This window comes from Acanthisitta chloris, unplaced genomic scaffold, assembly GCF_000695815.1.
Source record: "Acanthisitta chloris isolate BGI_N310 unplaced genomic scaffold, ASM69581v1 scaffold6373, whole genome shotgun sequence".
Taxonomy (NCBI): Eukaryota; Metazoa; Chordata; class Aves; order Passeriformes; family Acanthisittidae; genus Acanthisitta; species Acanthisitta chloris.
The window spans coordinates 23978-34453 of NW_008664259.1; the positions used below are offsets into that span (position 1 = coordinate 23978).

Genomic DNA, 10476 nt, shown 5'->3' on the forward strand with positions numbered 1-10476 from the left:
CTTTGTTACTGTGTGGATTCTGACACGTGCTGAAGAATTTGATGCAGAATGACTAAAAACTTGTAAAAACAGCAGAAATTAACTTCCTCGTGCAAAAGAGAAAAGTGAGTTTAATCTCCTTAAGGGCAGTGGAAAGACAAGGTGTCATACTAAAATGGCAATGTACATGCATAAATATGCATAAGAAAATAGAGATGTATATAGAATCATAGAATTTTAGGGGTTGGAATGGACCTTACAGATAATCTAGTCCCAACCCCTGCCCTGGGCAGGGACACCTCCCACCAGAGCAGGTTGCTCAAGGCTCATCCAACCTGGCTGTGAACACCACCAGGGTTTGGGACATCCACTACTTCCCTCAGCAACCTGTGCCAGTGTCTCACCATCCTCACAGGAAAAAGGTTTTTTCCTGCTATCTAACCTAAATTTCCCCTCTTTGAATTTGTACCCATTGCTCCTTGTCTTGTCAAGGGATGACTAGAAACTTCAGATTGTAGGTAAAGAACTGAGAGTGTTGTAGTTGCCTCCTGCTTGAGTTTCTCAGTTAGCAATGATCTCAGCTTGCTCACATGATTTTAGTGCAATCCTTTTATAATGAAACCTCTGTTGCTGTATGCATCCATGCTCTTGGTTTGATTTACCAGTACCTCAGTGATTTAAAACTGGTAAAGAGTTGTAATCCAGTGTTCCTGTTTTTATTTGACAGGCCGGACCTGATAGACATGAGTACCGTTGCTGTTCAAAGCAACCTTGCAAATTTAGAACATGCTTTTTTTGTAGCAGAAAAACTTGGTGTTGCCAGACTTCTGGATCCTGAAGGTAAGATAGCTACAGAGGGCTTTGTTGCAAAACCCCTAGCATTACAATAAAATCCAACCTCCTTGCAGGTTGTAGCATATTTGTGGGCATTCTTACAACTATGTGATCAAGTGCTGTTCTGTCTTGCTCTTTCAGATGTCGATGTTTCCTCGCCTGATGAGAAGTCAGTAATAACTTATGTGTCATCACTTTATGATGCATTTCCCAAAGTACCAGAAGGTGGTGAAGGCATCAGTGCAAATGTAAGTAGGAGAGAAATCCTTGTGCAGTGTGTGAACTTCTGAATTTCACATCCAGAATGTTAGCTGAAGCTTCTGTAGGGCTGTTGTCACACTCTGCTTTGACAGGATTTTACTAGGTTGAGATTCTAGAGTCTTAGCTTGTTCGTCTTGTAGGCATTAAAATACTTGTGCAAAGAGCTTAACTAGAAGCTGAATTTGGAGAAAGATCAGTTTGAAATTTACTAACCTAGAAAATAAATGTGTTTTCAGTAGAATTGTTTGGGACCAAAATTGTTGAAATCATATATTTGGAAACTTCGAGTGATCTGTTATGAGCAAGTCAATTGGCTCTTGTTGGTTTCAGTGAGATGAGATTTTGCTCAGTGTCTTTGAAAATCCCTTCTTCCTTTTTGGTGTTTTGGCTAAGATGATTCCTAGTGCTGAAAGAAGCAGAGAGTAACACACTCTGCACAGATAACTGCAAGATCAAAAGGCCAAGTCTCACACAGCAAACTTAAAGGACAATATTAGTTGTTAATTATTAGACAATATTGTTTCAGAATTGCAGCATTTCAAATCATAGAATCATAGAATTTTAGGGGTTGGAATGGACCTTAGAGATCACCTAGTCCCAACCCCTGCCCTGGGCAGGGACACCTCCCACCAGACCAGGATGCTCAAGGCCTCATCCAGCCTGGCTTTGAAAATCCCTTTTCTATGTGTGTGAAGATCTCAATCTTCAAAGCTAAAGCCAAAATGAGCTCTCAGATGATTTGCATCTGTTCTTTAATCTTGGGTTTTGCTTTGGTAGGATGTTGAAGTCAAATGGGTTGAATATCAGAATATGGTGAACTACCTCATGCAGTGGATCAGACACCATGTCACAATAATGTCTGACAGAACATTTCCCAACAGTCCTGTGGAATTGAAGGTGAGGTGTGCTGGCTGAAACTCCTTGTTGGAATTACACTTTATCTGACTGACTCAAAGCATGCTTGAACAAATGACATGCTTGTTGATTTAGACAGTCGAATCAACTGCAGAACAGTACTGCTCTTTAACCTTTTCCAAGTACAACAAATGCATTACTAACAGGTTAGCAATCAAAAGAAAATCTTTAGCTTTCACTGATTGTTTTTTGCAGAACTCTAGTAGAACAGTATAATGCTAAGCTTGTGAAGAATATTAGGAGAGGGTTTAGAGAGTGAGGTTATGTTCACTGTAATTAGAAGTTGATGATGTTTTTATGTTTCTTTAGGCACTTTATAATCAATATTTGCAGTTTAAAGAAACAGAAATTCCACCAAAGGAGACAGATAAATCAAAAATCAAACGTCTATATAAACTGCTAGAGGTAAGTTTTAATGTGCATCGAAATTCATAGAAGTTCCTTTTCTGTGGCTGAAAATAACAAATATCTATGAATTGTTAAGGTCTGGATAGAATTTGGACGCATCAAACTTTCTCAAGGCTACCATCCAAATGATATAGAAAAAGAATGGGGAAAGCTTATTATTGCCATGCTGGAAAGAGAGAAGACCCTTCGGCCTGAAGTGGAGAGGTATGTTAGTGAATGTCTGAAAGGTTTGGCTAATGTATTTACATTTGGTTTAACCCATATTGAAATTTGTAAGTGTCTTTTTCCCTAACAACATCCACATCATTTTTCTAAATCAAGTGATTCTGCCTTTGTTCAAGGCCTGAAGTTCTTTACCTGCTTCATAGGCAGAAATAACTTTGGTGGTCTCAGAATGTCGTGATGAATAGTGTCTGTGCCTCAGATCATCAAAGCACTTACACACAAATTAACCACCTTCTTTGTACAGTGGGTCAGAGCTGGGTTTGTATCACTTGGCTGTCTCATTTGGGCTTGATGGCATATAAGCACCATCCTCATCCTTTACATGAAATATGTATTTCAGTTGGTGCACAACAATGTGGGCTAACATCCTGCTCAGTTTCTCTAATGTCAGTAGCACTCGAGAGCACACAAAGTGTTCAGATGTTCAAAATGCACAGTAGCCTCCCATGATGGTAGGATATGTGACACTGTTTTGTACATCAGGCATAACATGTTGAGAATGATTAAAGTCCTGATGCAGTCTGAGAGCATTTCTGCTTTTTAATGGTAGAGCTTTTAAGTTCTGTGGCAGATACAGGTGCTATCCATTTAATAATAAATAAACTCCTTTCTTCTTTGAGTTACATAATTCTTTAGGCTTCTACCTGTGGGCAGATATAGGCACTTGGGTCTGAGTTCATTCTGCTTAACTTTAAGCATCCAAAGAGACTCCTGAGATCTGAATCACTTTCTAGAGAATCCTGTCACTAACTTTCTGGTGACGATAGGGTGATCTCTCTCTGTTTAGTTACCTGAAATTAGGGATGAAGATTCCAGACCATTGTATAGGAAATCCTCAGAAAGATACAGATTTCAGCTGGAGAAGATCCCAAAGACAAAGTTGATTAAATATGTGTCATGCCTACAAAAGAAAGAGCATGACTGAAACGGTGGATTCAGTGGGAGGTGATTCACCCTGCTGGGAAACAAGTTTCTACAGAGGAATACAAAGTTGTCCCCACAATACAGAGTTGTCCCCCATGTGCAGAGCAGAACACTGGAAAGCAGCAGCAGAAACACAGCCTGCTGGATCTTGTAGGTTAATCTGTCCCAACCTGCCAGGAGCAAAGCTACTACCTGGCTTCACCAATAGAAATTCTGTCCATACTTGCAGAAAGCTGGATTATCTTTGAGGATGTGTATAACTGACATCAGTTTATTTCTTTTTTTATTCATATGGACTGTGCACAGGTAAACATGAATCTGGACTCCTTCCCATATTTCAGGAATGGTAAACAAACTAGAAGTGACAGATAATATGGTGATAGTCACTACATGTGATGGTCACTGCCAAATGAGAGAAAATTTTCATCAAGTGATTCTGGCTTAGTCACTGAGTTAAAATGATCAGTTGATCAGGACACAAGAACATCATCCATGTTTGTAGTACTGGTTACCAGTGCATCTCATTAATAGGAGCTGATGGTACACCCTCTGGGGTGGTATTTGGTTGTGGCAAAAATGTGACCAAAACTAATATTGAAACCTGGAAAGTTATAAAACTTTGTGTGTAAGTCTGGTGAATACATCTGAAAATATCAACACAGGTAGATGATGTGTGGCCAGATTGGTGTATGGGATCAATACCAATATGATGTCAGTGAGGAGAGTGCCAAACTGAGCTCTGGTTTGCAGAACCAGCAGGGTTTGGTATTGCTGCAGGATTGTCTGTGCCTCTGCTGTGCTGCTCTGGGTGAAGTCACCTTATGGTGGGTGTGGTTGTTCAGGAATCCGAAATGCAAGGGTAGAAATGCTGAAAAAAAATCATCCCAAACCCTAATTATGACTTAAAATGTAAACTTAAAAGCAGTGATCACATTTTTTTCTTCATTGTTTTGTGGTCAAACCAGCAGAAATCAATTGGCTGTGAACGTGGAAGAAGGTGAAGGGAAGTTTGCAGGGGGACAGGGCAGTTAGTAAACACACATGCTTGGACAGTGGAGTAATGGTGGGTTGGATGGTGCACAGGTGTCTTAGATTATATTGTTATGAGCTGATATTTTACAGAGAGAGTGCTCTAGCATTGGAATGTGCTGCCCAGGGAGGTGGTGGATTCCCCATCCCTGGAGGTTTTCAAGCTGAGACTGGATGTGGCACTTAGTGCCATGGTCTAGTGACCACGGTAGGGTTGGACTTGATGATCTTTGAGGTCTCTTCCAACCAGGTTGATTCTATGATTCAGTGATTAACTCCCTCAGTTATATTGTGCAGTTCTATCTGAAGCAAAAGGAGCCAGCCCAGCCTGGAGGTTACCTGTACTACCGAGCGTGGATTTCTTACTTCATTCCTTTTTGAAGCTTTTCCTTGATGAGTCTGAGAAACACTGCAACGAGTTCCTTTAGTTCTTCTTAGGCTGATAGTTATTTAGTGACACTTAAATAAAATATTTGGCCTGTCTGTTTCCTAGAGACGCCCTAACGTTGCTGCCTAGTCTGTACTTGCAAAACTTTTGTACAAGGTAGAGAAGCCAAAAGCAAAGTAGCGTACACAGCCGCGGGGCAGAGCCTTTGAAGAGCTGGCAGGATGTTAATTGCTGGGGTTTGACTGTGTGTACCAAAGCCTATTTAAAGGAGGAGTGTGAGGTGTTTCAAAAGCCAGTAGTGGCATTTCATCCCTAGAAGCTGTGCATTTTTGTAGGAGTTTTATCTTTCCATTTTTTCAGCAGATGTAAACAGCCAGGAGGACCAAGCTCTGGATGTAAAAATGAACAGCAGTAGTTATAGTTATCACAGCAGTGATTCACTGTTTAGCAACAGTACTAGTACTCGAACCAGCGTTGACTCTAATGAGAATTTCCTTTCTGTTAATTGTGGTCCCACGCTGATTAAATCTTGTATAAGCTTTGGTAATGGCACCTTAGAAGGGAACAGGTAACTTGGCATACATATATATTTGTGCTTTGTGTTAGGTGCTGGTGATTTGTTTGTTTGATTTTTAAAGTCATGCAGTGCTTGAGAAATGACATTAGTACTTGTTTTTCTGAAATGCTTTGGCATCACCTAGGTTGGAAATGCTGCAGCAGATTGCAAACAGAATTCAGCGGGACAGTCGGAGCTGCGAGGACAAACTGATTCTTGCTCGGAACGCTCTGCAGTCTGTAAGTGTCACTGACTTTCCTTGTCTATGAGTGAACTTAGAGCAGTAGAATGGCTACTTCAAGAAAAATTCTTTAGGATTTTTGGGGGCAACCTTAGAGCTGCTATTTTTATTTTTGTTGTACTATTAATGTAGCATTTCTTCAAGAAAAGGCTGCCAATTGCCTAGAGTGAGTTTTGTTACCTACTTTTTTTGCTGGTGGTTAGATAAAATACTTCATAATTGTTTCCAGATCAGAATAAGTTTTTACCAATAAAAAAAAAAAGGAATTCTTTCAGCTGTTTTCTCCTTGGTTTAGCTGCAAGGCTTACTATCTCTTATTTATTTAGGACACCAAGAGATTAGAGTCAGGGCTCCAGTTCCAACATGAGGCAGAGATCGCTGGGTATCTCCTTGAATCTGAGAACCTTCTCCGCCAGCAAGTGATCGATGCCCAAATTCTTATTGATGGAAAATACTATCAAGCAGATCAGCTTGTTCAAAGGTACTTTGCAGTGTTGGTTACGTGAATAAGTAAATGTTGCAAATGTGGATCCCCATTATGGACAACATTTTCAGTTCTTTGTGTCTGTGGATAAACTTCATCTGTCTCTGGGCACCTAACTACAGATTATCAGGTATTCTGGTGGGAGCATTGCCCACAAATGTTGATGACAAGAGGAGCTGTTTGTACTGATTTGTGAAAATGAAGTAATGACTTAATGTTTAATGTTTGCTAGATATCTGTGTGAGAAGATGTTAGCTGTTTTGGTGCACCTAAATTGCCTTTAGAATTCACTAGCTTTAATTTTTTAAATTGGTGTGAAGTTTCTGGTGACAGCTGTAAGTGAATTAACAGGCAGTAAGTGGGGTGAGATTAGGTTATATGTGGCAGTATGTACAGTCTTGGCAGAAAGAAGCATGTAAACAGCACAGCTCAGTTTTATGAAGAAGTGGCTCTGAAGTTTTTTTAGGATTCATCCTGGACTGGGTGAGATCAAGCACATAGCTCCTTGGCAGTGACCTGCAAGTGTTTGATCTACTGCAACATGTAGTATCTTGTAAGATTTCTGCTTTGCTGATTGTTCCCTGGAATTGTGTGTAGTGCATGTTATTACCCATACCATGCTGATTTTTTCAGTCATTGCCTGGTTTCTGCATCTCTTCCCTGTACAGGCTGACATACCCTGTCCTTTCTGATAGAAATGCTGATTTATAAACATTTAAGTGCAACTAAATAGTAAGAGATGATGCGAGTTCACATTGCTATTCAGTTCAGCATGATAAACCTCAATCATAAGCAGTCACTGACATGATATTTATTTACTTATTCATTTTTCTTTGCCGTGACAGAGTTGCAAAACTTCGAGATGAGCTGATGGCTATAAGGACTGAATGCTCCTCCGTGTACAACAAGGGCCATGCAATGACCACAGAGCAGACAAAGATGATGATATCAGGAATAACCGAAAGCTTAAACTCAGGATTTACAACCAACCTAACCCCTGAATTAAATGCTGCAATGACCCAAGGTTTAACACCTGCTTTGGCTTCTTCTGGCTTGACATCTGGCCTTACATCAGGTCTTGCTTCCAGACTGACACCAACCATCACTCCCACATACCCACCAGGCATCCCACCACGGTTAATCCAGAGCTATGGGTCAGGGGTAGACAGTGGGACTCTGCAAACACTCAAACTGATGCAAATCAGGAAACCTCTTATGAAATCAGCTTTTGTGGATCAGAATTTGACAGAAGAAGAGGTGAACATGAAATTTGTCCAGGACCTATTGAGCTGGGTGGAAGAAATGCAGGTAGAAATCTTTATGGAAACAGTGCACTTATTGTGTTTACACGTTGTAGCTCATTGCTAATGTTTATTCTCTGTTCATAAGGTGCAACTGGATCGAGCAGAATGGGGGTCAGATTTGCCAAGTGTGGAGAGCCATTTAGAAAATCACAAGAATGTCCACAAAGCTATTGAGGAGTTTGAATCCAGCCTTAAAGAAGCCAAAATCAGTGAGGTACTGCACCACATTCTGTATTGCTTTGGTTACTTTCTTACTGGGTGACCCATAAATGAATGCTGAATTTTAGAACCGTGTGGATTTTCAGGGTCTTGCTATTACTTCTGATCCCTAGATGAGTTATGATGAAATCAGATCCAGTGGTTTTAACATATCTAACCTTTTTGTTGTCTTTTGACCTCCTATGCCAAATACAGATCCAAATGACTGCCCCTCTTAAACTCAGCTATGCAGAAAAACTGCACAAGCTGGAGAGTCAATATGCAAAACTCTTGGTAAGTTTCTCATACCTTTTCCATGTGCAGCTTTTCAGTGTGCAAAATCTTTTCAAGTCTGATTTTGGTAAAATCTTTTCCTTTACACAAAGAATACGTCAAGAAATCAGGAAAGGCATCTAGATACTCTTCACAATTTTGTGTCTCGTGCTACCAGAGAACTGATATGGCTGAATGAAAAAGAGGAGGAAGAGGTTGCGTATGACTGGAGTGAAAGAAACCCTAACATAACAAGAAAAAAGGAATACCATGCAGTATGTATTGCTAGTATAGTGCAGATAATAATGAAATACTTTTATAATTTAAGAGATTTCTAAAATGTATTTTCTTTTGTCTGGATAAAGGAATTAATGAGAGAGCTCGATGAAAAAGAAGAAGTTATAAAATCAGTACAAGAAATAGCAGAGCAATTGCTTGTTGAAAATCACCCAGCCAGGCTAACCATTGAGGTAAGTTAGTAAAAACAGCACAGCAACAAGAAAAGTTTGGAGATTGATCAGAGCTTAGTTTTTGGGGAAAAGAAGGGAAGTGCTAACTTAGAGGAAATTAAACAAGACTCTGAATAAAAGGGCCTTTTTTTTCTTTCCACTTTACCAGCTCTCTTATATCTGTCTTCCAATTTCCAAAAAGTAACACCACTTTTATAAAGTTACAGTTACATCTTAGATTGCTTGGATGAAATCCCCCTAAAGTCTAAAATTAAACTTTTTGGAGCTGGTCTGTACAGATGTTTCTGGTCACCTTCTGGAGTTATTGATACAAGTTGCATTGGCAGATTGAGGGCTCAGAACAGTCCTGATGTGTTTCCCTCCTGTTGGATTGGAAGGAGTTTCAGTAAGGGCTTTTCTAGTCCCTCATTGTATGTACACATTCCTATAATGGTTTAGGGTTGGTTTCATAACTTCTGTCAGTGAATTATGAAACTTATCTGGATGTTAAAAATCTGACCAAGTGATGTGATTTATTTCAGGCTTGAATCAATCTATGCAATAGGTAAATGATTTATACAAAATTTGTTGTAAATGTTATAGGGTCACAACAGGTTTCTAAAGGAGAATGTAAAAGACTATTCCTGGTAGATCTTCAAGAAAACAAAAATACAGAGAGTAGATGATAAAAATTGAAACAATGAAAAGATGATTTATTATATAGGAATGGAAAAAGTCAGGAAGGTGGATTTTTATTTTTCTTCAGGTTAGTGAATTCACAGCTGCACAGACTGGAAACAGGAAGGAAAGCTCCTTCCTTCCAAAGCAGGGAACATGACATTTACTTTGAATAGTCAAGGATTTTTTATGTCATATGGCTATATCTATTCTTTAAAAGTATATGCTGTTGTAATGGGTTCTTATCAGTGCAGTATTGATCAGGCACTGGAATAGTTTGCCCAGGGAAGTGATGGAGTCACCATCCCTGGAGGTGTTTCAGAGGTGTCTGGATCTGGCACTGGAGGATCTGGTTTAGGGTTTAGTGGTTCCAGCAGTGACAGGTTAATGGTTGGACTTGATGATCTCAGAGGTCTCCTCCAACCTTGATGGTTCTGTGATTGTATGAATATCCTCAATATATGAATACATTAAAGATGCTGTTATGAAACCAGGTCACTGCAGCAACGATGACTCTGCAGGTTATGCTCTCTCCAATATTGCTGTATTGGGATATTTACAAGAAAGATATATCTTTAAAAAAATCCCTTTCTACAGAAGAACTTATGTATTAATGCATCAATTTGAAATTCCTTGAAGCCAAGGGAAAAAAACTCTCTTGAATTCCCTAATAATCATACAGAATTGAAAAATCCAGAGTTGTGGTTTATTTGGCAAGGACAAGTCTTGAAGCCAAGGGAAAAAACCTCTTTTGAATTCCCTAACAATCATACGGAATTGAAAAATCCGGAGTTGTGGTTTATTTGGCAAGGACAAGAGCTCTCTCTGCTGGGGATGTTCGGTGCAGCCCCTGGAGGAGGCTCCGAGCTTGGAATTCTGCGCAACTCCTAGGCAAAATTCCACATTGCAGCGAGTCCTGATTATACTTTTGTTCAGTCGTGTATTCAGTGTTACTTTAATATCCGATTTGTGTCCGGGCAAGACTCCAGCTGTTTTGAATTGAGTGAATAGAGACACAGAATTGTAGATCGGTTTAGACTGGAGCAATCTCAGGAGTTGTAGTGCAGTTCTTGTTTGGAGCAGTGTTTGACCAAACTGTGACTGGGCCAGAGGATGATGATTTCACAGCCCCTCTGGGAAAGTTTTCTTATGTTTGACTATCACAGAATCATCGAAGTTGGAGGAGACGTCTAAGATCATCAGGTCCAACCATTAACCTGTCACTGCTGGAACCACTAAACCCATACCCAGATCCTCCAGTGCCACATCCAGACACCTCTGAAACACCTCCAGGGATGGTGACTCCACCACCTCCCTGGGCAATATCCCA

General features: G+C 40.0%; 1 protein-coding gene across 1 annotated transcript in view; it reads left to right on the plus strand.

The window, feature by feature from the left end:
* LOC103798984 (dystonin-like) overlaps window positions 1-10476 on the plus strand; it is a gene marked incomplete at its 3' end in the record, with an annotated part of 39165 nt that overhangs the window by 21423 nt on the left and 7266 nt on the right. Inside the window, exons 3-14 of the mRNA XM_009071275.1 lie at window positions 707-819; window positions 955-1061; window positions 1852-1971; window positions 2299-2394; window positions 2474-2601; window positions 5665-5758; window positions 6087-6241; window positions 7090-7552; window positions 7634-7762; window positions 7963-8040; window positions 8133-8294; window positions 8385-8489. Coding sequence (XP_009069523.1) covers window positions 707-819; window positions 955-1061; window positions 1852-1971; window positions 2299-2394; window positions 2474-2601; window positions 5665-5758; window positions 6087-6241; window positions 7090-7552; window positions 7634-7762; window positions 7963-8040; window positions 8133-8294; window positions 8385-8489 — 1750 coding nt within the window. The remainder of the gene's footprint in view (window positions 1-706; window positions 820-954; window positions 1062-1851; window positions 1972-2298; window positions 2395-2473; window positions 2602-5664; window positions 5759-6086; window positions 6242-7089; window positions 7553-7633; window positions 7763-7962; window positions 8041-8132; window positions 8295-8384; window positions 8490-10476) is intronic.